The following is a 26,964-nucleotide window of genomic DNA, read 5'->3' as shown; positions in this document are numbered from 1 at the left end:
ACTGGGGCCGATTAAGGGAGTTGGAGTGACAGCCCTTCCACAGAGCACTGGGATACACCAGGCTGAGCTGCTTTCGCTCCCTGCAGGCACAAGGAAAAGAGTCCAGCTGAAATCTCAGGTTGAAGATAATGATGGTAGCAATGGAGAGGGCAGAGACATTCCAAAGAAAAACTCCAACACACCGTAGGAAAAAAAAAGGTTTTATTATCACCATTATCAACGTTTTCATTAGCTTAACACTGAATTGTAAATCACTCAATCATTACATATCGTCTGAATAAAACCTACAGACAGGAAAAAAGTATAGCAGAATCCTCTCCTGACTACGGACGAGTGGCCAGCATCCCACCGGCGCTGCCGGGACCGTGTCCCACCTTCCACCCAAGGCAGCCCAGGCACCCGCCGAGCCACTCGCCACCTGGGCAAGCAGGCTGCCCAGCTCCATTGCCTGTGTTCCCTCTGGCTCCACAGAGATTGCATCTCACCAATAGATGTTAAAAACCTCCAGAAAGTTTTGGAGAGGGTTAGAGAGGCCAAAAAGAGCAGATCTCAGCTGCCCCCACTCCTATGGAAAAGCAAGAGGAGTGTAGTGCACCTGCAAAGTTACTGGTTTTCCTGGAGYGATTATTGAAGTAAAAAGGTTTCACCTGTGAAAGCAGATTTCTCTACAGTGGCCAGGCCCTGGCAGTGTGGAACGGGCAGAGCTCCAGCACGGTGGCAGAGGGGGTGGGAGCATGGATGGGCTGGGCTGGGGGTGGCCCCATCCCCGAGCAGAGGCCAGCTCTGCCCCGGGGCTCCCGGCGGGCAGCGGGGGATGGACGCGTCAGTGCAAAGAGATGCCGTGGGCAGCCTCAGTCCCCTCGGGTTGGAATAAGGCCTCGTGTCGAGAGGGAAGGGGGAACCCGTGTAGGAAGCTGGGGAAAGCAAAGGGAAGGCGGAGGAAAGCTCCAAGGAGCTCCCTTTCTCCCTGGCCAGCACAGAGGCAGCTCCCCGTCTTCTCCTGGCTGTCAGTAATGGCACATGCCGCCTGCCTGGGCTGCCAAGCCCCTGCAGAAGACCCCAAGCTCCTTCCGAGGATGGGAAAGGAAGGACCCCCTGTAGTTAGAATGTGGGACAGCCACAAAACGTTGGCAGGACAYGGGCATCCCCGGTGGGTGGCAGGCCATGGCAGTGCTGCGTGAGGGGGTCTTGGGGGAGGCACTGCATCCCCAGGATGCCCTTTCCACTGTGCAGGGAGCAGGAGGGAGACAATCCCAGTGTGGTGAGGATGGGGGAACATGCCTCAGATTCATTCTCCAAAGCTCGCTTTCCCTGACTCCAAAGCCAAAACCAGCTCCAGGTCAAGAAGATGGAATCACCAAAGCACAGACCAGTGTGCAGCACTGGGTCTGGAGCAACAGCCCCAAAGAAAAAAAACCTCTGAAGGATTTGAAGTTCCAGGCTGGCATTAGTGGGACCTGGAGCCCCAGTGGGCAGATATCCTAACACCAGGTGCCCAAGCCACTACAAAAACCAGCTCCTGCAAAGCTTGTGGGATGGCTTCAGCAAGGTGTGCCTAAACCATTCCCTTGGGATGCTTCTGCTCCCACCCTAGCCCAGCGAGTGGAGCTCACAGCTGCCTGGGCACAGGTCTCATGATGTGCCCAGAGTAAATGCCAATGCTGCCTATGGACCTGGCCAAGCTGGGATTAACAATGGTTGCCATTTTAGCTACTGGCAAGTCACAAAGGGAAAGTCCTTGGGTCATCGCCTCTGTATGCTGGTGCTCTGGGAAGGGCTGGTGCAGGGTCCTTCTGTTTCAGCCACTAAAGTGCAAAGAACCAAATGCTACAAAGAAACTCTCCCCAGTTCCTCTCCTCCACCAGGGTAAGAGCAGCTACCTCGGGAAGGGAGGGCAGAGGGTGTCTATACCATGGGAAGAGCTTGAGGKTCCCCAGGGATGAGGGTGATGCTGCTGCCACGGGTGAGCAGCCAGGGATGGATAATACATGGCTGCTTGGTCACTGGGACATGGCCACTGAGCAGAGGAGTCTGGCAGTGAGAGTTGAAGCCACATTTTGAGAACATCTAATCACTTGCAAACTCCCTGTGGAATTAGAATGTTCACAGACACACACCTTGGYTGGTGGTGTGCACTGGGGTAAACAAAAAAAGACTTTCACTGATCATTCTCCTTTCTYTGATCATCCTTTTTCAAATGTTTGGCTCAAATTCAGCAGCTGCAATTTCATTTTAGATGCTCCCTCCAGGTCTCAATATGCCCTGRACTTCTCTACTGATGGCACTTTGCATTTACACATCTCTCTCTCTTCAAAGCTTTTCACAAAAAACAGAAATTCTTCCAGCATTCCCTGGGGTGCCCAGCACCACTGGCACCTGCTGCCTGCACAGCCAGCATCCTGGCAATCTTGAGAACCACATGGACACTTGGCCTGTGGGAAAGGCTGGGAGGAATCCACAGGCAATGGACTGGGACGYTGTTTTTTGAAGCTCTTTTATTCTATGCACCGCATCAATGATGGAACTGACTTAAAATCCAATATTCTGATCCTGCCACTTTGGAAAAACCTTTAGATGAGCCCAGCACTAGCAAATTTCTGMAGAAAGGCACAGAATAGCCTGTGCCTGTTTTACACCTTGGTACCCTGCAAAGGTGCAACCTCTCTGCCTTGGGTGGAATTTTCTAACAAAATGGACAAATACCACCTATGAAATGGACAAAATAACCCACAGAGCCTTTAAAGARGAGCAGCCCAATCTGCTGCTCTGGAAAAAACCCTCCCTTTAACCTGCCCCAGGTATCTGAAGGAAAATAGGCAGCTGTCAGGCAGAACTCAAGTGGCCCCAGAGTGCAAAGGCTTTTTTGCTTTATCAGGGCTACAATGGCAGTGGGAACCATTCTCGTCGAGTTACAAATACTAGATAGCCTAAGAAAAACAGGAGATTGAAACAGTCATGAAGTTTATACTGAAACTATTTTTAACCTCTGTAGTATGAAGTCACCTACAGCTGTTTCTTTCTTCATCTAAGAGAGATCTCATGGCAATGGGCACAGACACTAACAGAGAAGTCTATAGGATGAATATATYTCACAAGGCAACAGCCCAGTCTTTGTTTTTTTTACAATCAAAGTTAATATGGATCTTTTTCAAAAGTGATGTTGTTGAGATTGAAGACAATTATAAACTGTATCAACAATATGTACTACAGCCTGCAAGTCACAATCTGTGCACACCCAATGGAATATATTATTGCTTGGTAGCCTATTAGACTTTGTTTATAAAAAGATTTTTATACAGAGTACAGGATTATGACAAAACTAGCTAAGTAGTTCTCATCTTGAAAATACAACATCAATTCTTTCAACAAAGTAGCTGAGAGTTAATGAATGGTAACAAATATTTACTAATAATTTTATGGCCAGTTTGAACAGAATTTCTTATAGGACTCTTTTCTGGTGTTTATTTACATATGCCTCTTTTCTTTTAAAAAAAAAAGCTGATAAAATATAACAAGGAACATAGAAATCAAAAGAATGAGTAAACTTCATACCAAGAACATCAAACATTTTTGAAAACACTAAATTATGTTACCTGTTAAAAAACATACATATCATTTTGTCTTTAAAGAAAAATATTTTTCCTGTTTTAAAATATTACCAACAGCATGTAATAAACTAACTTAAAATGAGTTTCATAAAAAAGTTGTCTTGCTGTCTAAACATTACTAAACATGCTTAGGTTGAGATTCTGTTAACTGCCTCAACATTTTAAAAACAGCTCCTTTACAGGAGCTTGTGATATTCATACTCCAGAAGACCTGCAAATTTAGAACAGTACAATGATAAAGGATCTGGTAGCTAGGAACAATAAATATTTTCTGCAATGTCYTTTGAAACAATCCATGGCCAAGAAATGCTGCCCCTTACCCTGCCCACAGAGCCTGCAGTGCAAAGGGATGCTCCAGCAGCTGCGGCTGCAGAGTGAGGACCCATGGACTGAATTGCAGAATGAGGACCTTGGGTATCCCAGCTGTGTTGGGGCAAAGGGAAAGAAACACCAAGAGACTGGGAAAATATCACATTTTTTTGCCTGAACAAACTAGGACCAACCATGGTCACAGCTGCTTTTTGCTCAGAGCACAAAGAGGACAAAGCCACAGGCTGCTCTCCCTGTGTGCAGGAGATTCCCACTGGGAGAGATCACTCTGCTCTCAGGGATGCTCTCAGCATTGGAATTTGTTTTCCATACTGCAGGTAACATTTAGGGATTGGTTCTTCATGGTTGTTTTTTTTCAGCCAGCAATCCTCCCATTACCTTTTCAATGTAGCAGTTCATGCACAGGAGAACAGGACAGGAACAGAGAATCAACCCTGAGTTGGACAGGTATTTATCTCTCCTCAGTCTCATCCCTCATTATCATTTGCCAACCAAAAATACTGTGATGCTTCTTTTTCTCTTATTTAAGTCTCCTGCTCTTCCTCTGTCCCTCCCTGACTCTAACGAAAAGCAAGACTCAGGAAAAGACGCAGCCAGGACTTKCAAAGGGGACAAAAGTTCAGTTTTCAGCTGCTCATTACTCTGGCAAAATGCTGCTTTGTACATGACCACACTGGTAATCCCAACTCTCACACCACAACACCTTAGACARAAACTGGCCAGACAAATTTTGGGGGAAAAAAAGGTTAGGCTTTATAAAAAAATGCTATCCCAAGCCTGAGACTTGTCTTGGATGCTACACTGGGAGTCTTAAATTGATGGACAACTAGAAGAGTTCTTTTCTGACTACAAAACACCATGGCCAGTGCAGGAAGCACGGGCATGAGTGAAGCAAGAATTTAGACTGCAGGGTACCATGCAACTCCCCTGGCCTCACTCTGTGTCCCGTGGGCACTCACAGAAGGGCTCCTGTGAGTCTGYTTTGTAAATGAAGGCCACCTGCACTTGCCAGTTCATGTGACTGTGCTGTGCTTGGCAGCCATGGATTGCAGTGTTCACTCACTGGAGAGAAACAGGACTTGGAAGAGAGTAAAACAAAACCACTGGACCACAATCAACCACGTAAAAAATGCAGAAGAAAACAGGACAGAGCAGACTGAGGAACTGSCTCCAAATTACAGAATTGGAGACGTTAACAAGAATAACACAACTAGAACCATAACTTCTTTGTTTTACCCTGACAGTGACCTTTCAGCGTGATTCAAACCAGACGGAAGGTAGTCCTCGGTGTAAGGAGTCCTGTGGTAACTAAACCCATCATCACTGAGCCTGCAGAGCTTTCAGAGGGGCAGGAAACGGAGACACATCACATCTGCCAGGCACACAGGAACTGAGCTTTTTGACAGTCATTAAACAAAGTTTTCTGGGGAAATATTTTTGGTGTATATAGTCTCCTACTCCCCATTAAAGACTGCAAAAATGCTGCATTCATCTTACTGGACACAGGAAACTCATTAATTTAGCTCTTACTGATAGATTATGTCCAAACTAAGTACTAATACAAAGGTTTCAGCACAACTGAAGACAGAAGCCCTGTTGCCAGGTCTGRTGTGTACCTGGAGCTCCCCACAGTCCTTTTAAAGTCATAGTTATTAAAAGATCCAGTGCTACAAACCACTAAATCTACCTAATCTATTCTAGTTCATACACATATTGTACAATATTGCCTAGTACTCACTACATACCAAGAGGAAAAGATGCTGACTGGAATTACAGTAAATGTGCTTTTCTTTAAAAAATAAAAATAAAAGAGAGAGCGTCACAACAAAGTTTGACCAGCATGCAACAAACTTTCTTCAGCTAATATATAGAAATTGTCTAATACGATTAGAAAAAATAATTAGTGAGAGGCCAGAGACATATTTGATCAAGGAAATTAAGAGATTTATCTGAAATGTTGAAGCTTTTGCCACTGAAGACTCAAAAAACTTGTCATTCTATGTCCCTTGTCCTCCTTCCCTCTCCTTTATATTATATATTTTTTTTACAGATTATTGTAAGGCCTATAATTTTTTGCATCTATCCTGTAATTTATCTCAAAATAATTTAAAATGCCATAGACAAGCTAGGACCAAACACAACTGCTTTTACCATCCACTCAACACTCATGCTTTTATTCTAACAAAGCTGAGGTCCACATGCAGAAGTAAATGCTCAGTATTTCCCTACGACAGGTCAAGAATTTGCTCATTCCTACACGTGACATGGGACCTTCACTTTTAAACCACGAAGTAAAACATCTCCAAAAGCTTWTTCTGGGACAGCAGTCATCAAATCTTCATTTAGGAACTAAGAGAAAACCTAGCCAAAACAGAGCTATCAACAGAAAATCTTTGGAGATTCTCTGTGATTCTGGATAATTTAATTGTCTGAAGGATCCAGCACACTTCCTCCAGCACGTGGCTCTGCTGGCAGCAGCTCCCACAGGTCAGCAACTGTGCTTTACTTGTTTAATGAACAGAATATACGTGCTGTGACCACTGTGCCACCACATTCCTCACTCACTACCTCTCTGTACTTTGGGGATCACATCCCTTGCAGGACACTTGACAATGTCTGTGTCTACCAAGACCTAAAGCTCCCCTCTCTCCACAAGGAGGGTCATGTGCTCTCCAGCACCTTCTTCTCAGATGGCAAACTGAGGTTTCTTTCCTCTGCACCCCCATTTCCTCTCCCATGGCAGAACAAAACAGTCCTATTTCAGGTCAGTGCACAGCACAACAGGAAGGGCAGCATCTCCAGCAGATATGTATACCAGTACCAAGGAGATGAAGGAAAAAAGCAGGAGATAGAAGACATCATAACTGAAGGATGCACAGCAACAAGTAAGGGAGTCAGTAAAATTGCAGAACKTTGCATCTGACAACACAAAACACCTCAAGCTGCAAGTGTGATGTTCAGCTCCCACTTCTAGTGTTTTGGGGGTTTTTTTTCTGAGTAAAATTGYGGTTAATTAGCCTGCTAAACTCGAACTCTGCTTAAACTGTCCGCTCTAAGTAGGCGCTACTTGTTCTCCCACCAAGTATGCTTCATCAGCAGTGTTAGACACGTAATGCAGTAAAGACACTTGCTGGTAATTTGGCACAGTTTGAAAACACAGCAAYGACAGTGTTACAGCTAACATGACTCAGTGACAGGGAACTGATTCTAAAGAAAGAGTTGCAGGTTTCTTTTTCTTCCTCTCAGAAAGAAAAGACATTATTAAAAAACCTAGTGCTTCCTCTAAAACTTTCCRTTCCTGCTCTTTTTAGGCCAGATGATGGCCTCTGAATTTTTCAGGTACTTTCTCATGAAAGAATTCGTATTAGAAATTTCTAAGACATACAATTAAGAGAAATTCATTCCTTACTCCCCCCAAATTCTTTCGAATGCTGCAACTTTCCAGGGTTAATATTGATCTGAAACAAGGGTCCAAGAATGACAGYGAGAGAAGTGAAACAAGAGGTGTATGTCTAATTTGACAACTAGGACTCATGCCCCATGGCACCTCCTCCTCGGATGGAGAGGGCACAGTGCCCTCCCCCTCGTCTTCTGTCTAAGGTCACTGGTTTATCCTCCTCTTCCAGCTCCACAAGAACTGATTGAACATGCATTGCGCTTGAGGTCAGAGTTCCAGCAAACAAAACCTTGACAGCATGTTTAAAAAACAAAAGCAGTTCCCCCTTCCTCACTCACTAAGACCTGTCACAGCAGGGTCCCACTGTGCTCTCCAGGGAAAGCTGTGAGGACTGACGCAGGAGCGGGCCTGTAGTGGGATCTACCATCGAGGAAGTTGGGAAGAGCTTGTACCAGCCRATTGCTAAAGTTGACAAATCCAGTTCTTCCAGAAGAACCCTGGCGACTCCCATGAAGTGCTTGCGCTCCATGCGTCCATAGTTTCCCCAGACTATCACCTTAGGGACAAGAAGGGGGAGCACAGTTAATCCTCCAAATTCTACATTTGCTTGGGAAGCACAAATCTGACCAAGCCTTCTTTCTACTCATCCAACTTCTGAGGCTTTACTACAGCCTGAGAAGACCAGAAGTATTTGCCAACAGGTGACACAAAGCTCTGGCTGATTATACTACTTTTTTATTTTAAGCACGTTTACAAATCCTAATGTTACCAGATTTTCTTTTTCCCCCCATGGAAAAGAGGTGAATGTGCATGTGGATGAGACACCATTCTGCTGGGCAGGGACAKCACTTGCACAAAGTATCCTTAGGGCTGCAGTCCAACACCTGCAGATAAAGTCTGGTTCTGGCATATAACAGGCCCTGGACACACCAAAAGGTGACCTGAGGGGGAAGGGCAAAGGGAGCTCCTGATCTGGAAAAATAAACCAATAAAAAAAACGTGGGCAACAACTTGGGCCAAAAGCCAACAGGTTGAGGAGAAGAGCATGCTCTAATTTCTGCACACAGAGCTGGTGGCATGGGGCAGATGGAGACAAGGCACAGCCACTCACCTGGAGGAAGGGCAGGAGCCGGGTGCTGGCAATGGGACCGGTGACACAAGGGGCACATGTGAGTGACATGCAGGGCAAGCAGCACAGATGGTCAAGAATGGCTCACAGACACAGAGGAAGGGCTAATGAAAGAGCTGGCAGAGGAGCAGGGAAAGCTGAATCACACTTACGACACGATGGAGACCAGTGGGTGGAAGAACAGATGCAGTGAGGGTCATGGGCTTAGGCATGCTGGAGGTCTGCACGTGGCCAAGTGGCCCTGTGTGGCTCAAGACAAAGGTGACGACTGACTGCAGAGTGAGTCCGTGCTCTGAAGAGGAGAGGATGAGTAGGGTRGGTTATGATGACAATTAGTGATCTCTGGCTAACCCTGACAGCTGCTTTCCCCAGGCTCCAAACAACCACAACACTACAATCTTCTGTGAAATGAGGTAGGAGAGAAAACGAATGTCAATCAAAAATCAAAAATTCACATTCTAGGCCAGCAGGAGATGAAGCAAGGCACTGCACAAAGTGGGTTAGGTGACAAGGCCATCAGCAAAGAGCCAAGCTCCTTATTTTATTCTTAGAATAAGTGCCTTTCCTGACAGCAAGGCAGCAGGTAAGGAAACCAGTAAGGCAAGAGCAGACCAAGCCAGGTCCCACTCCATTTCAGTCATAAATGTGCAGTCTTGTTGCATCAGGGGAAAATGCTTCTAACCAAGGTAAATGAGGTAGAAATCTCTGAAGAAAAGGGTCCAGCAGGTTAGCTGGCAACTCATACACCAGTGGAGGTAAACAAAGAAACTCATGGATTGATTACATTGGTACTACAAATAGATTTTAGCCAGGCTTTATTGGATGGAAATTATTTTGATATGAATTAACAATTCAAATCACTATTTGGATTTATGCTCTGAAAACGTAAGTAGAGTTGAAAATATGAGTATGGCAGAAAATGTATGGCAGTRACAGAAAAGAGGTAGAAAAGGGCAGGATATGTGACTGGGTGATGGCAAAGCACAGTGCCCTGAATGTGCACAAACACACAGCAAGACTGTTTAGCACCTATAGGTATCACCTATCTCCTAACTGTATGGGAAAAAAGGAATTAAAAAAATAAAAAAAAAAATCAATCTTTTCCTGATAGGCATTCATGGTATCTGTTGGGGTGTCAAATAATCATCAGCTTGAGTATGAAAACAATGGGATTCATTTCCATTTGTTACATCCAGATYGAGTGCATTTGGTTTGATGAGATCATTGGCTTTTTTCTCATCCACCTTAACTGCCCACAACTTTGTACCTTCCATGAGAGGTGGAAGAGAGAGAGGGGCAGACCTTGCTCATCTTACCTGCAGTACTTTGCCCTGGGGACTCTCAGCAAACAGTAACACCTGATTGTACAAAGGGTCTAATGATTTGCGAGCCACTTTTGTCTTCTTCTTTGCAATGCACACGCCATTCTCCAGTAGGTAAGCTTTGATGTAAGCAGCTGGAAAAGATAAACACAACCAAATATGAAGAAAATCTTCATGTTTACTTTAGAAAAGAGAGAGTGGCATGCCTCAGGTGTTTCTAAAGAAGGCAGTTACAGCAGGGAAAAGATTTGCCCAAGCAGCCTTGTTTYCAGTACCACGCACAGGCTGCTTAGTCCTGCCAAGCAAAAATTCAAATTTTCCCTATATACAAGCATTGTGGGAGGCTAGGGCTCAGGGAAGTACTTTAGGAGATCAAAGCATCCTACCTGGCAGTGTTTTGGAGCCAGGTTTTGGTGTCAGCCCTCGAGCCTGAATGATATCCACTTCRAGCTGCCCATTTCGCTCTTGCAAGCCAATTTCCACGTCCCCTAAAACARAATGTCAATACATATAGACAAAAATATATAGAAGACTTTTAAAACAATATCTCCCTGGGTTAATAAATTGTTAAAAATACAATCTTCATGTCCCTCCTCCTACAAGGTGTAACAAACTATATGTGCCTGATCTCCTGCATTACTCTGGAGCAGCTCCACAGTGATTTCAGGCCACATTTTCAAAAGCAAACTCAACTGGGAGCCCTCTAAAATGGCTTTGGTGGCTCARTCTCCTACTCTTTGTGGCAGCAAGYCTCTMATCTCTCCCAAATGGAAAAGCCCAGCATTGCATTGCAGGCTGGTTTGGAAAATGAAATTATGCTGGACCACAACAAAATTCTTAGAGAGCCTGGTGGGCCTTAGAGAAAAAGAAAAATCCTAAGATGCATATGCATTTTCAGGATTTCAGCTGCATTTTACTTAAGTCTGTGCCTTTCAGAGCTGAAGGGGAAAAACACAAAGCTGCTGCTCTCCTCTTAATGCCACATTTGCTGCAGTCAGCACAACCTTTCAGCCAAGCTCACTYGATTTAACAGAGAAATGGAGCAGGACAGTGTTAGATCAGCAGATGCTGGACAAATTATTAGGTGGCTTGGAGGAGCTGTCTGTTCAAGGCTAAATTGAAGCCACACAAGTTCTTACTGTTCCTTACCCATCGAGGTGGTGGCCAAGGTCTGACGGCCAACAAACTGTGCAGGGCCCATGCTCCCCAGGAAGTCACTAAACTGCCCAGCAGATGCCAGATGGACTCCACTGAAATTCAAGCTGCAAAAGAAAATTATTTTGGCAAGTGGTTAATATGCATTTTAAAGCAAACTAGTAACTAAAGAACAAGATTTAATATATCTTCGAAATGAATGATATCTATAGAAGCCTTTTTTCGAGCAAAACTTGGTGATTTCCACACAGTTTAGTTACATGGCATCCATTTAAAATCTCTTTCCTTGTCCAAAAAAACCCAATAATGTCTGCAGTCACCAGCTGGTCAATATTGTTTAACTCATTGTCTCTAAGGAAAATCATTGCCATCTCAGGCTCATATGTGGCCTGTCACCTATTCACGCAACAGATTCCTAGAACAGTTTATAGGATCTCTCTTGGTAGCCCTCCCTTCCCATCCTCATTTCTGGGGAGGAAATAATGCACCTGGGGCAGTAGTTGAAAGTGAGATGAGGAAGGCAAGCRCCAATCCCCTTAGGACTCAATTCCCTATTTATCAATCACACACCCACAGAGCARTACATCTCCTTTTTGACCAGAGGTTCCCATTTTCTACTGCTCAACACCAAAAGCATGAAATCTGTGGTTTTCATACCTGCTTCCATGACTGTAATCACAAAGAGGATCTGAATATAGGTGGCAAGGCTAATGGGACTGCATCCTCAAACACCAGCAGTGCCTCTGCCCATCACCACAGGTAAACAAAAGCTGTTGGGGGAACAGAGCCTCCAAATCTGATCCCCAGGCACTGAGGTTGTTCCATGGCACAGCTACAGGCACTAGTCAGTGCACTTGGATATGTGTAGCAGCACAAAATTGTCCAACTCTGTGGCACACTGATATAAATCAGGATTTACCCAGTTGTACCCTGATTTACGCAGCTGTTTTGGAGGTTGTAGAAGAATTTGCTGCAAATGGCAAGGAGGAGGCTGAAGGCCAGCATTTGACACCTACRCTTGTCCTGCAGGCATCTGCCAAACCATGACACAGCTGCTGAGACACACGTCAGGAGCTTTGTGCCGGGATACCCACGCTGCCGTGCCGGGTGTCGCTCTCCGCCTGCTGCGTGCCAAAGTCAGGCACAATTACAAACCTCCCCCACTTCTCCAAACGTCCTTAAGGGGGGCAATTACCCACGTAATGATACGGCCCCCTGTTCCCCGAATCYCTCTCTCACAAAGGATGCTGCTAGGAGGCCGCAGGTTGGGTACAAGTGACGGCAGAGAGGAGTGAAGTAGGAGCCTGCAGGCTGTCACACAGCTGAGTCAGCCACAAAAACTTGCTGATTCCCCCCTGCAAGCCAGCTGCATTTAAAAKACATTTAAAAGTAAAGAAATTCTTTTCAGACCCTATTCAACCAGCAGTGTGTTAATTTCAGGTTGGGATTTCAGTTCTCATTAGCTATTTGCAGTCCTRCTCTCAGCCCCATGGGAATATTTATTTATTCTGACAGGGAGGGAGGATGCCAGCACACATCAGCATGCTTGCCACACATAGGACTGAACAGAACAGGTCACTAGTMCAGGTTCATGGGGTGGCTCAGCTCCCTGTGACAGGGGCACTACATTAAATGGCCCAATTTTTCCCTGTAATACTGCACCTCCCCTCTACACTGAGCTGGCTCTTGGAGAAAMCTGCTTATTGCTGCTACACAGAGAGCTGCTGAGCCATCAGCACGGAAAAGCCTGCCCTTGAGCTCTTTACGAATGTCACCTTTGGGAAAAGGGATGAGGGAGTCTCAGCATCCTGGGTGACAGGYTTGGGAGGGGCTCTGCTTGGGTATATGTTCCCCAGCTCAGTGTTTTTTTCACCCTGCATTTACTGTTTGCACCAACACTCCAGGCAGTATTTCGAAATACAACAGAAACAGCAGCATTTATTTGGCATTAATTGCAGAGAAGGATTAACAKTTTCCTCAGTTTCCTGTGTCACCAACTTCTCAGCAGCACAAAGTGCATCTCTCATCACTATCCAGGGCCACACCCTGCTCCCTGTGGGTACACAATTCCTGCCCCACCACCCAGCTGGCATCTGCTGGGGCAGCCATCTCTGGGACCAGGGCAGAGGTGCTGGATTTGTGGCCTGGCTCCCAGGATAAACTGTGCCCAGAGACATCCCCAGGGCTGGAAAATCTGCAGGGATATAGGATGGGGGAAGAAGAGAAAGAGGGAGCCCGGAGCCAGACAGGCTTTATCAGGCTCATGATTTGCCCATACAAGGAGGGAAGAAGTGAGTCCTGCTGCACATGAGGACCAGTGAGACTCCGTGACCCTGCTGGCTCAGGCATTTTGGGCTGCACACAGAGAGTCAAAAAAGGATGAAAACGAGTGCCTAGAGAACTCAAAACAGTGCAGGAAAAAGGAGACCTGACAGAAAAAGACGTAAGTTTCAGCAGGAGATGAATGGACSATCAGCCAGAAGGTAAATGTTTTCTTTATTCTCTTCAACTCGTGGAAGATAAATGGGCCAAACTCGGGTCTCGCTTCTGCCCTGGGGAGTGTGTGACCTGAACGAGCACGTAAATAACAATCTGGCAAGACAACTCCCAGCCGTTCAGGGAAATGTTCACTGCTGTGCTCAGAACAGATGCTGGGGCTAATTAGCAAGATGTTGAGGACCAGGAGAGAGGAGGGGAAGCCCAGGATTGAATAAAGCTGAGGGCTATGAGAGTTCACAGCTCACCCAGAACCACATCTTSGAGCAGKTCTTCTCCAGGGGGAAGTGCAGYCATGKTACTGCAGAGAGCACACAAAGGTGGAAGAAGACCACCCACAGAAGGCCTGTAAGCAGCAGGACTATAAAGAAGAGAAATCCCTCTGGCTCTGAATACTCAATTCACTAAACCACTTCCTCTTACCTGCCAGGGACAGAATCACATCAAAGGCTGATATCAAGTATTTGTCTGCACTTCATACGTGTGTGGAGAGAAGCCACTTGTGCTCTCCACACCAGCCCTTATCTCCTAGCAGGAGGTGTCCCTCCTCATGGCAGCAGGGCTGGAACTAAATGACATTTAAGGTCCCTTCCAAGCTGTCCTRTGACGTTATGAAAGCTGCCAGCAAAGGCTCTGCCCAGCAACAGGGGCAGCTCAGGAGAAAGTGTAAGTACCTGCTAACAGAGCAGCTGATGCTGCAGCCTGCATGAATGATAGAGGAAAACTGCAGAAGAGCATGAAGGACAGTRTTATAAAGCACAAGAACAAGAGCTGCTGGTCTAAAGGTGAACCAGTGGCAACTGGAAGTGTTTACAGCAAGCAAAGGCTGCTGTTACCCTCCATAAATTCAGAAGGCGGAGGGCTTTGCATGACCTTGAGGCAAAAAATGCTCTGCAGTGCAAACTACAGGGAGAGGGCAGGACAYTGCTGCAGGGACACCAGGGCTGGGCCACCAGCACAGACCCTCACAAGGAGGGCAGAGGAGCTGCTGCCTGAACGAAACTGCTGCTGCTTTGTAACACCGAGGCTGATCCCAAGGGGAATGGCAAAGCTCACTTAGAAACACAAGCCAAGGTCAAGACTCCATCAGTCTGGATAACAGCCCTAGTTAATAGGTTTACTAGCACTATATGAAACTCAGTATTAGGTTAGACAGTTAATGTTCCCCACTGTCATTATATTTGACTGGGAAGGGAAGACAGAGGGAATTAATTCTGTAATAGATGATGCCATTAACTGGTAGAACTGGCTGCTACGTTGCACAGAGGCTGACCTTTTGCAGTGCTGCTTTATTAGACAGTAGAAGCAGCAGCTCTAAATTTTGGCTTTGGCCAATTCCTGGATATATATTTGGGTATTGCCAATAACCCTGGAATGGAAACAATTTCTGTCTGGAAAAATYATAAGCTAACTCCAAGAAAGCCATTGCTTCTCCCTTGAGGGGAAAATAAAACTGCAGAAATTTAGTATGAATGTGAATAAAAACCAGCAGTAACCATTTAGCAGAACAGACTAATTTTAGGCTGCTCAAATCCAGCCTGGTGAGCTCTATCAAACGCTCAGAGAGAAGCTGGGACAGTGAGACGGACATGTATGGTGAGAGTGGTGAGACAGACCTTCCGCATTCACCCACTTGATTTTCCTATGGCTAAAGGAGGAAGGAAAAGAGCTCCAGGGAGCACTGTGACTTCTTTCAACTTTTAAGTGCAGCCCTGTTGCTCCCAAGAGCCCCTCCTTGCTGCTCTGGAGCGTGCTGCAGGCTCAGCACACTTTTCCTGCCTGACCTCTGCAGATACCGAGCTGTTCTGACCTGCACTTGATTCAGAAACAAGCTCTCCAACTGAACCAGCACACACTGGATGTGCTGGCAGGGATGACGGGTTCATGAAGGGTCTGTCACAGGTGACAGTGGTGTCTCCACCTTGGGTGACAGCCAGCAGATGTGTTTCACACAACTGGAGCAACCCTGGAAAGCCCTTCCCCTTCCACTGCCCAACATGCCTGTCCCTTAAGGGCAACAATCGCTACAACCTGGTTAACACCGATASGAAATGTCTTTTTTTATTGCACCTAAAGAGAAATGCTAAAAATAGCCGGAGGAACAAAGAGGGAGCGTTTTGCAGCTGCCTTGCAAATAGCAGCTGTCAGAGCCAGCGGGGCCCTGTGACAGGACCATCTCACGCTGCAAAGAGCCACACACAGAGAAGATTAACAGGTGACACTTGTCAGCCTTTTGTCTAAAGGGCACAAATCCTCCACTGAGCAAGGGCAGAGCAGCCTTTGAACAGCAAAGCGAAATTAATTATCTCTTCTCTGGCCCTTTGCTTGCACTAATCATGATTTACGGGCGCTGCTTTGCCACAGCCAAATGGGAGTGATTTTGAGGGAGTTAAAGATTATGGGTTCGCTGCAGAATTGGTCGTAAGTGGAATGCAACCCTGTTATTGATCAGAAGGCAGAGGGAGAGCACAGGATGTCATTGATACTTCCACGGTGCCAAGGACAAATAAAGGACATTTTGCTGGAGGATGCTCAGACCATGGTCCTTGGCTGTAGGTAAGGAGGCAGAGCAGGGGCAGCAGAAAGATGGCACTCTGGATACTATTGATCGTGGGATGTCTGAGCCCACCAGCGCAGCAGAAACCTGCATGAACATTAACACTGTCTGCACAGGGAGCGGCTCCTGCCAMGGCTCAGCACAAGCTGCAAACGCCGTTCCAGCCAAACGCATGAAACAGCCATTTCTATGCCCAAACTGTCCCTGGCACAAGAGCCAGCAGGCACAGCCACCTCCCTGGCACGCTGCAGGCAGGGCGGCAGGGACACACCTTGGGACAGCAGGGACAGCCACGAGAGGGAGACAAGAGCCCGCAGCAGCGCTGGCAGCTCCCGCACGCGGTCCCCATGCAGAGCAGGTACCAGCCACCACCCCGGCTTTATGACACAGATGACCGAGCCGATAAACCACTTCTGGTTTCAGTGACATGTTTATATGCAGAATAAAACTGGTTGCGTGGACAGACTGGGGAACGAGAGGCTGGAGAGCAGCGCTGAGGAAAGGGAACTGAGGGTCCTGAATTTTGGAACTGAGGGTCCAAATTTTACCTGGAAAGCTGAATTTGAGTCAGCAGTGCCCTGGCAGCCAGGAGGGCCAACCGTGCCCTGGGGTGCATCAGGCACAGCATCGCCAGCAAGGGAGGAGATTGTCCTGCTCTGTACTGGTACAGCCTCACCTCSAGTCCTGGGGGCAGTTTTGACACCATAATACGAAAAAGACATCGAGCTATCAGAGAGAGTTCAAAGGAAGCCATGAGGATGGTGATGAGATGGGAGGGGGAGCCTTAGGAGAAACATTTGAGGTAACCTGGTTTGTTCATCCTGGAGGAGACTGAGGGGAAACTTCATTGTGGTCTTCAACATCCTCATGAGAAGACGCAGAGGGGCAGACACTGATCTCTTCCCCCTGGTTACCAGAGACCGGACCCGAGGAAATGGTATAAAGTTGGGTCAGGGGAGGGTTAGGCTGGGTATTAGAAACAGGTTCTTCACCCTGATGGTAGTCGGGCACTGAACAGGCTCCCCAGGGCAGAGGTCACTGCACCAAGGTTGTCTGAGTTCAAGAAGTGTTTGGACAATGCTCTCAGGGTGGGGATCTTGGGATATCCTGGGCAGGGCCRCAAGCTGGACTCAAGGATTCTGGTGGGTCCCTTCCAACTCAGCATATTCTATGATTSTATGGATGGATCTTAGATGCTGTGTGCTCAAACTGGGGCTGAAACTGCCCAGACCTTCTTCTTTTAAACACAACATTCCTAATCCTGATTATTTAGGAAATCTGTGCAGCCTCTGAAGACTGCGTTCCTGTGCTACACCCTGTAGGTCAGGGCATATGAAGTCCACCCTCTGGAGAGTAATTTAGGAGTGGCTTAAAGGCTCTTTGCCAGCTTCTTGCTTCTCTGCTCTTTCAAGGTAGCAGCATTTCCTGACCTATCCCTTGCAAAGATCTGTGTCCTTCCCCTGTGTGCAAATCACGCCGTCGCTTCCTTTATGGCACAGCAGCTGCTCTTTATATATCACTGCATGGAGAACCAGCTTTTCAGAGTTTGCTTGTAAACTGCTCAGGATCTGAATGCCTAGATGGACAACAATGATTTCAATGCAAAATGCTATAAAAATGCAGAGCAGCTGGGCTGATCCCTCTCACACAGCATATGTGGCTCTGCTCAGCCCCTTCTGCACCCCCGCCTGCTGGTGGCTGCCGATTAGCATGCAGAGTGTGCAAAGGCAGACACATTTAGGGAAAATGTATCATTAATTTCTTTTCCTGTCCGTGCGGAGTTTGTCTGACCTCTTTTCTAAATCTATTTTTAAATTGCTTCTGGGACTCTCTATGCCAGGTATCCCATTATGCTGTTGCGAGTGTTTGCAGAATCAGCTTGTCAAAACCTTGTAAAACTCGCATGAAATATGGTCAGAATGCATCTCCACAGGTCAGCCAGTCCACACCCAGGACCCAAGGCCAGAGCAGCCTTATTTACACCATCCATGACAGCTGCTTTTCTAACCTGTTCTTAAAATCCTTCCCTGAGAGTTTATTCCTGTGCACTGTTTTACTTTTTCCTTCTGAATAATTTTCCAGTCCTTCCTCTTTACACATCAGTCCTGAACATCATTTGTAAATTACCAGTTTGAAAAGCAGACCACATATTCCCTTTCCTTTCCTCTTGATAACATACCTTTTTATTCTATCTTTTAAGATTTTGACACTGGTCTCAATTGTACTGACTTGTAATGGCCACACGCGGCTGTGTCTGTGCAGAAGAAATACAGAGTGAGGCATTCAACTGCTCCCTTCCCAGGCTGGGTGTAACACCCTTTTGTCCAGGAGCACTGTCAAGAGAAGAGAATTTTGTGTCCTCCCCCTYGGACCAAATCCTCATTCCTATCTCTCTATTTCACAGGTTGCACACCTTGACTCCCAYGGAGCTCTACTGCTGTGGGCTCAGAGAGGTGGGATGGTGGTGAAGCCAGACAACTTCAACACAGCCGCCCCCTGGCACACCCAGACAACAGCTATTTTCAGGAGATAACATTTTGTTTTGCTMTTTTCATGGATTCATTTATGCTATCCACACAAACACCTATTTGCCATCATCTCAAGTCTCTAGAGGTGATACATTCTTAAGAGCTGCTCTACCATGTCTGGTATGTGCTTGGGATTTGCCTGGGCCCAGGGTTCAGAAATTATTGTTCTGTTCCTGTAAATAAAAAAGACTTTTTTTTTGTTCTCATGGCACAAACTTGCAATTAATAAGCAAGTTGCCTAAACACAGCCATGCATCTCAGTGGTTTGACTTGCACAGCTGAACTAACAGATACACCACACGTCTACATCTAACACAAGAGCTAAAATCTACAGCTCTATCTTTAAAAAACAGGGACAGCAACACATTCCTTCAGCCAGAAGAAACAGGGAGGGGGWAGTCTCCTCTGAGACTGATAACATATTTGACAGTTATTTTATTTGAGCATTAAAAAAAAACCCCATCAGAACTCCAATTTCAGGGAGCAGTAATGTTCTGTGTAACAATCACACTCATCCATATTGCATGTTAACGTCTTTTAAATCGCATCTCACACGCAGGAGCCGAGCAGATATCTATCAGCTAAGGAAGAAKGCAGAACTTGCCAATGGTCCATTGCACCATCTCTAAAATATTTATGGTGTGCATGAGGAATATGCATCAAACTACACAGGTCCAGGGACTGGGCACACAGCCCCTTAGCCTGTCAAAGTTGATGTGAACGCTGCAGGAGCCCTCACTTTGGCTGGGAAAGTTTTCCATGACCATCCATCCCTGCAGGACTCAAACTTGCTCCAACCCCACCAACTGCACACCCCTCCTCCACCAGGCAAGATCTCCAACTCTGCCTCTCAACAAGCTCTGTTTCTCTCTGGGCCACTCCACTTTCTCCAACATTTTTAGMACTGTGACGTGCTGTCTTATGTGCTGTAACACATTGTACTCYGCTCGCGTATCCGATTCCTTCTGCTCTATGAATTCTGCCACCGAAATGGTGCTATAAAAACTAAGCACTGAATTCTGCACAAAGACCTCCCCCATTCCCCTCCCCACCTTGCCAGGCTAGCTCCATTTTTAGCAATCACTAGTCATCCCAGATGAACTGAATAAAAGATAGCTACCTGTCTTCAGTGAGCAATTCTGTCTGTTCCCAGGAGGCTGCTGAAGGTGGGATTCACTGTATTTCCTGCTGTAACTACAGCTCTCAAGGTCACATCCTTTCCAAGCTGTGCTGGTCAAGCTTTGCCAGTACAAAAGGATGTGCTGTTGCTGAACAGGCTGAGGAATTTCTTGATATATTACAGAAATAATCTCCATGCCTCTCCTGGTTTCCATCTCAAAAGACATTGATTTCTTACAGCCTGAACTGATATTAACAACACATTTCATTACATTTTTTAAAAAGACTTGGATAAAAAAAAGCCCTGAAGATAAGCTATTATGAAAGAGTCTAGAAGTACCCTGGCTTTGGAAGTCAAAAAGAAACATTCAGTGAATAGCTACAACGTGAATTTCCTGAATGGTGCATTCAGGAATCAAGTCTTTTGGTCATCTTGAATGACGATTGATAATTTCTGAAGCTAAGTGAATTTTCACATGGCTAYGTGGTCACAACCCAGGCCAGTATTTTCTCCTGCTTCCTCTTAGTTATTTCTCTGCAGTGAAGCAGAGAAGGGCAGGCAGCTCTCCCAGCCTGAGTCCCAGTGTTGGCTCACACCAGCCCAAATCCTGGTGTTGGCTCACAGCAGCTGAGCAGGAGAACTRGCACCAGAGACAGAAGGAAGCTGAGAGGTGCGAGATACCCGTGTGGGTGGCACTTGTGCCAGGCTGTGTCCTGCCTCCTGCCCTGGACACAACACAGCCTTCAGGCAGGGCTCAGACTGGCACTGCCCTCWCTGTGGAGAAGTGAAGTGAGATGGYTAACAACAAGATGCKTCCTTGCTGGACAGGCACACTTAGATAATACAAGAACAATCCCCTAAATCTTTGTTAGTTACCACCTATTGTGCTTTTCTAAAGTAAAAATCAACTGAGCTCTCCATAACTYAATCATCTCAGCAGTAGCCAACAAGAACAAAAACACTGTGAGTACCACTCACTAGGCACTATGGCAGCTAGCAGGCTTTTGTTCCAGGTCCATTTTTATCTTTCTGCTCCATTCTCAGGAAAAGTGGTTGGCAGGAACAAGTTACATACAAGTCCAGAATCTACTGCTTTCTGAATGCTGTACATGGTCTCATGCAGCTGCAGCAAAACCCAGCCAAAACAAGATGTAGATTGTGCAAGAGCCAGGATGGAGCTGAGATCTCTGCTGAATCTCACAGGGYTGTTTGTGAGTTATTCCTATATTCGGAATTGTATCCTTGCAGCAATCCTGGTGTCCTGAGACTACCCCATAGGCACTTACTACAGTGGGTAACTGTTCTCTCGAACAAATTTTTAAGTATATRCATAGAAGAAAATATTCACTGCTGTAGAGATTTGTAACCAGTGCTAAGATTGTTCTGGATGAATTATGAATGGGAACATGTGTGTATGTGAAAGTACAACCAACCTGGCTGTAGCAGATCTGTTATTCTCCAATAACAGAGGAAGGACAGRCAACAAGGGTAGGGAGTACATCACCTCCACACCCTGTCTGAGYACAGACCATAGCCATAAAGATCACCCAAAAAAGGGAACAAAAAGGTGACAGTGCTGCTTGAGATCTACAGAGATGAAACAGAGCAAGACCCTKAGGTGAAAGATCGCTCCAAAATAGCAGGTAAGTCCTAGAAAGTGTAAGAAAAACACAGTCCAAGAGCCAGTCTGTTGTGAAGAACAACTCAGCAGACAGCGAGGGCTTGACAGATGGTGTCCCATGTCCTCCCTGCAGCACACAACCCAGCCTGGCTCCAGCACCTGGATACACAAGGCTTGGTGCCTGCATGGGGTGGTGAAAACATGAGGGAATGAAACCTGGACATGGCAATGACTGAACACAGTTCTGTTCAGAATAAATATCTACTTCTACAGTTTTACAGTGAGTTTTATTACATTCATTTCCTATACTATGTGCACAACCAACAGAAAACCTGGGTAACAAGRTGTGAAGACTTCCTATCTGGTAAAAATTGTCATGAAGCAGTGTGTTGATACCGTCACCATTTACTGGCATGTTGTATGAGTTTACATTCCAGGAGATGCATCATTTAGTCCAGCTAATCTGCAATATACTTCATATTCAGGTAAAGAGAGTATTTTGTTGAAGGCAGGCCTAGCACACCTCAGAGGTATATCCCTGCATAATAAGCCTCTCCATGAAAAAAACCCTGGATTTTATGCACCTTGGTGTTCACATGAAAGCAACATTGCTCAAAATCATGCACTTCAGAAAATTCTTTGACTGTGATACCTTGCACTAGGCACCGAGCAGCTGTGGCAGCTGCCACCAGCTCACTGCAACAAATATGAAAAAACAGTCAGTATCACTTTCTAAAAGCAGTTTGTATGGCTGAGGGCAGGTTTTTAGGCCTGCTGCAGCAAAGTTTCACCAAATCTTTGATCACTTCAGCCACCTYTGGAAGTTATCCTTAAATTTATACAGATCATAAAAACACAAAGAAGTTGAGAAACAAGTCCTCTTGGAAGGTGAGGTTTTGAATCCATCTTCTCCCAGGTACAAACACACAGAAGGGATGCACAGGTGGAAAGAACTGGAAGAGCCTCGCCTTGCTGAAAACCAGGGGTTTGACAGTCACTGGTGAAAACTCTCTGACCTAAGAATATCTGCACCAGCCACAAACCCAGCTTTTATTAGAAAGAAAATCAACTCAGCAGAACTAACAGAGACATACGGATCTTCATTTTGCCTCTCTGGGAAGAYAGCTACAGCAAACGAGAGAGGTCAAGAGAAATCTGATTTAGAAGAACACATTTCTGTTCCTCAAAGCTATTCCCCAAACAATTCCATTCTTTGCTGTGGGAAAAGAAAGCACAGAAATTYCCCTCCCACCATGTTTCAAGAGAATTGAGCCCTCTTAGCTCTTTGTACTCTCAGCCCTGTTTGCTTATCACTTGTGGCTCAGACAGATAGCTGCAATTCCCACCGGGTTCCCAGAAGAGATTAATTATCCCACCTAGGAACAAAGTATCCAGGAACCACTTAATCACACTTTGCAGAGAAGGGAAGAAACTGCCCCATCCCTGGCTGAAATGCTGGCAAGGATGTTTGGGCAGCGTTCAAGGCTGGAATACCAAATGTTAGGCTTGTTCTAATAAAGACACTTGGATTGCAAGACAGGCTTTTCCTTTCTCTGTYGAGCTGATAGCTACATGTCACCTGCCTTCGGGGTGAGACAGCACTCACATGGGTGCAGGATTTTGTTGCCAGAAATACTACCTCTCCATGAAAGCCCAAAAAAGCAGCTACTGTGTATGCAATGACAGGACACAGATCGTTCAGGGAATTATACCCCTTCCCAGGAGGGTATAAGCTGTGTAAATACAGAAAGGAAAGAATTTTGCTCTGCATGAAAGCAGATTCTTGCCCCTCATTGCCCAGGGAATGAACTTAATCACTAATCCTCTGCATCTAGTAGCGGAGGCAGAACTCCAAGCYGCAGGACTGTGCTGGTGTAGCAGGAATATTTCCCTGGAGACAGCAGCTCACAGAAGAGATAAGGTACATCACAGCTTTGGAGTGACAAGATTGCTATCGCAGTCTGTGCCTCATTACTATTTTGAACCTTCAGCACAGATCTATGATGCCTTTCCAGGATTAGCCTACATCTAAAGCTAAAGAAAGTCTCCCTTAATTTACAGCCTGTTACTTATTTAACACCAGAATCACATTAATTGAGAGTGCCTTTGGACTACCCCAGCATTTTAGCTGTACAATGTACTTGGAATATCATACAGGACTAGAGAGAGCATACACAATGATGCCCAGTGTGGTCCTTGGYTTAAACAGAACATAATTTAAGTGTAGAAAAATTGTGGCCTCATACCTAGAAAGAACAGAATCAGATGGTATATATTGCCTTCCTTTTTAAATACTGTGGGTTTTTTGCTTCCAAAGATTCCATGGATAGTCATCTTAGTAAAATTGTCAAATTTCCATATATGGCTTCAAGTAATGGAAATGCAAGAACCAGAATTGGAGACAAGACAGCTCCCAAAGTTCTGGCCTGAAGATTCCCTACTCTGCATTCTGGTATATAGTCAAAATGCAACAAAGCCTGTTTTAACTTCTCTTGGGGTCAAAAATCTTTTCTGAAACACATTCYTTTAGGACACTATAACTCAGATGAAACATAATAAAGTTTTTTTACTGAAGTACACACAGGCTCCAAAAGATATAATTTGATATCAGAGTTTTGCTGCGGTATAATGCATTTTATTACTTTCACCTTTTTCAGCACTTTGACACTTCCACCTGCCCCAAAACCAAAGGGCTATTTTGAAACAGGGGAAATGGACAACTATTGTGCAACCTTAGAAACTACTGGCTTATAATTTACGAGCAGTAATGAGCCTCTGCTATTGACCCTGAATTACTCATCCAAAGGCAAAGCGGTTAAAAGTAATGGGTATCTGCTTCAGCTCAGAATAATGAGGACACTAAAAAAAGTATATAAACAGTCGAGTATGTGCCAGCTATGCAGACAGAGAGATCTGCTCTAATTGGATGGGCAGTACACCTGCAGCATAGCGAGTCAGAAAAACACATCGTCCATCATGCTGGAGSAAAATTAATAGGTACAGAGACAGTGCATCCCACGAGCGATTACCCAGCTCCCTTTTGATGACTTACTTTCCCTCTGATCCATAGCTGTTCATGCTGTCCTCGATGGACTCGTGGCTGGCTTGACGGACGGTCCTGCTGGGCATTTCGACAGCCAGGCCAGTTTCTGTGCTCCTCTGGATGGCTCCTTTCAGTCTCCGACCATCACCATCTAGGAACACAAAGGGAGAAAAGGCAGTCAGCCTACATTCCAGAGCTTTTGCACTGGCAGAGCCCAGAAGAAGCAGAGGAGATCTTTCAGAAGACCAGCCTCACATCTGTCACACAGCATTTCCTTACCCAGCCCTGCTTCAGCAGCAGCTCCAAGTCATCTCTGGAACACACTCAGTGCTCCACCATGCCAGGGCCAGCAGATGCTCAGAGCATGCACACCTCCCTACCTACTCCAACCATTTGTACCAATTAATTATCCATTGARTAGGCAGCCAGACCAGCTGGCTTTACCCCCAGATACGCAGTCAGGGAACACAGCAGCAGCAACCCCAGGCACAGATGAGGTGTAGAGCCTGATGCCTCCAAGCCTTTCCCAAATCCCACGTTGCTGCCTCAGGTTGTGTGGAACAGCAAAAAGTGGCAAGTCTTGGTGGGCATCAAGTGAGCAGAGGGGAGGAAAAGGCCAGGGAGCACCAGAGGTGCTGTGGAAACAGGAGCTCTCCCAGACGGGCCACAGAGGAATGTTGGGCACAGCTGAAACGTTCCCTGGTGGCACTGGAAAGGCACCAGCAGTGGAAAACCCTGGAGAGCACYATTCCCCTTGCTAGACGCCCTCGGCCACAGCATAGAGGGAATTAAGTAGGTTCTGGTTCCTCCTGGGTGCAGTCTTCAGAGGCTCAGCCCTCTGAAATTAACAGCTGCTATTTTCATCCTCCATCTCAAGCAGTCTGTTTCTCAGAACAAACCGTGTTATGTAATGAATATGTAATGAATACCATTACTATTAATTGCTGTAACTGGTGTTAGGAAGCTCCAGATTTCATCCCACATAGAGCACTCATCCTGAAACACATCTGCTACAAGTTTTCTGAACAAAGCAGAATTACCTAAATCCTCTAAAGATGCCCAGTCATTAACCTGGATTCAGGCAAAATATCTCTCACCCACAGTGCTCTCAGAAACCTTCCAGCTTTTTAAGTACAACCTCCAGAGGAGAACTGACCCAGCTATTGAGTCTGGAGAACACAGGATTGCCAAATATTAAAGAAAACAAATCTTTCAAAGAATCACAGGATGGGAGAGGTTGGAAAGGGCCACAGTGGGTCACCTAATCCATCCTCCCTGTTGAAACAGGGTAATCCTAGAGCACATTGCAGAGCATTGCACTCAAATGGTTCATGAATATCTCCAGTGAGAGAGACTCCACAACCTTCTGGGCAACCTGTTCCAGGGCACCCACACAGTAAAGTTCTTCCTCATATTCAGGTGGAATTTCTTGTGAATCACTTCCTGAATTACTTTGGAAATATGAGGGTATCTGTAAGAACCTGACTAAAATAAAATACACTGTAATTTGTGTAGCAGGCTCCTTGACCTAAAATACTTTTCTTTAGATCTTGGTGTGAACAAGGACTTTGAAAAAAAATAGAGTACGACATCAGAAATACTTCCTATCTTACTTCTCCAATTATATCTACACTGAAATGCAAAGACAAAAATTCTCCTATAAATACAGCTGTAAAGCACCTTTTCCTCTGGTACCAAGAGGTTTCCAATTGGGTAAACGTGCTGGCCTCAGGGCTCTGCACCAGCTGCTGTCCCCACATATGGTGCAGGATGTGTACACATGTCCCTATGAGCTAACGGGATCRAATTTGCATGTTCTGGGTTAACATTAACTACAGTTTGCACTGTTTGTGTGCCTAGAGCAATGCATGAAGCACATTGTATAAATCAGGAAGTTACACAAATGTAAAACATATTTCTCATGWGCTTTCAGAATCCAAACCTTCAGGCAAGAATAACAATATGGGCATCAACAAAAGCGAAGCCTTGTGAAATGGCTGTGCCTATTCTCCCAACCAGAGCAGAGCACCTCCCTTTGATGTACCCTCTGGCCTTGTGCAGCTCACTGGAGCCTCTGATGGGGTTTGTAGGCTCCTCTGAGGGCACATCCCCCAGCCTTGCAGGCAGACTTGATGGTCCATTTCATTTGTCTCRCATTCACCTCCACAATCTTTGAGTCATCCACATGCACCAGTGCCCATCCCTCCTTCACGTGTGTGCACTCAGAGCACTCATCCTCCTGCCCTTTTATTTTAGTCCTCACAAGAGCTCTGCTGGCAGAGTCAAAGCATCAGATGACATAAGCTTAGGAAACAAATTAAAAATGCCCCATTGCCCAGCCATACAACATCTGTTTAAAAAAAAAAAACCTCTTATTTCCCCATCTAATGAGATGTGTCTGGAGACATTCAGAATTAAAAGACTATTCATCCACAGCCGGCAATGAACAAGAGGCTTGGGACAGAGCAAGGGTTTGGATAGACCCAAGGTGCTTGCTGCTTTSTATCAGCCATCTCCTGATTCAAAGCCAGGGACATAAAGCAGAAGGGCCCAAAGGCAAGGAAAGGCAGCACTGTTGGAGCACCAGGGCACTGTTGGAGTACTAGAGATGATTTAGTTGGCACAGGGCAAGTTCAGTTGTAGAGCACCACGTACACA

At 45.9% G+C, this 26,964-nt stretch overlaps 1 protein-coding gene across 1 annotated transcript in view; it reads right to left on the bottom strand.

The window, feature by feature from the left end:
* Positions 1-204: 204 nt before the first annotated feature.
* RIMS4 (regulating synaptic membrane exocytosis 4) overlaps positions 205-26,964 on the bottom strand; it is a 55,107-nt gene continuing 28,347 nt past the window's right edge. Inside the window, exons 2-6 of the mRNA XM_057365904.1 lie at positions 24,316-24,457; positions 10,936-11,048; positions 10,173-10,274; positions 9,781-9,920; positions 205-7,891 (exon numbers count right to left, since the gene is read on the bottom strand). Of these exons, the coding sequence (XP_057221887.1) occupies positions 7,673-7,891; positions 9,781-9,920; positions 10,173-10,274; positions 10,936-11,048; positions 24,316-24,457 (716 nt within the window). The 3' untranslated portion in view covers positions 205-7,672. The remainder of the gene's footprint in view (positions 7,892-9,780; positions 9,921-10,172; positions 10,275-10,935; positions 11,049-24,315; positions 24,458-26,964) is intronic.

Source organism: Malurus melanocephalus, unplaced genomic scaffold (assembly GCF_030028575.1).
Source record: "Malurus melanocephalus ecotype Western Australia unplaced genomic scaffold, MMel_1.1 scaffold_59, whole genome shotgun sequence".
Classification (NCBI taxonomy): domain Eukaryota; kingdom Metazoa; phylum Chordata; class Aves; order Passeriformes; family Maluridae; genus Malurus; species Malurus melanocephalus.
The sequence above is the reverse complement of the archived record's forward strand: the minus strand, read 5'-3'. Positions and strand labels throughout refer to the sequence as shown.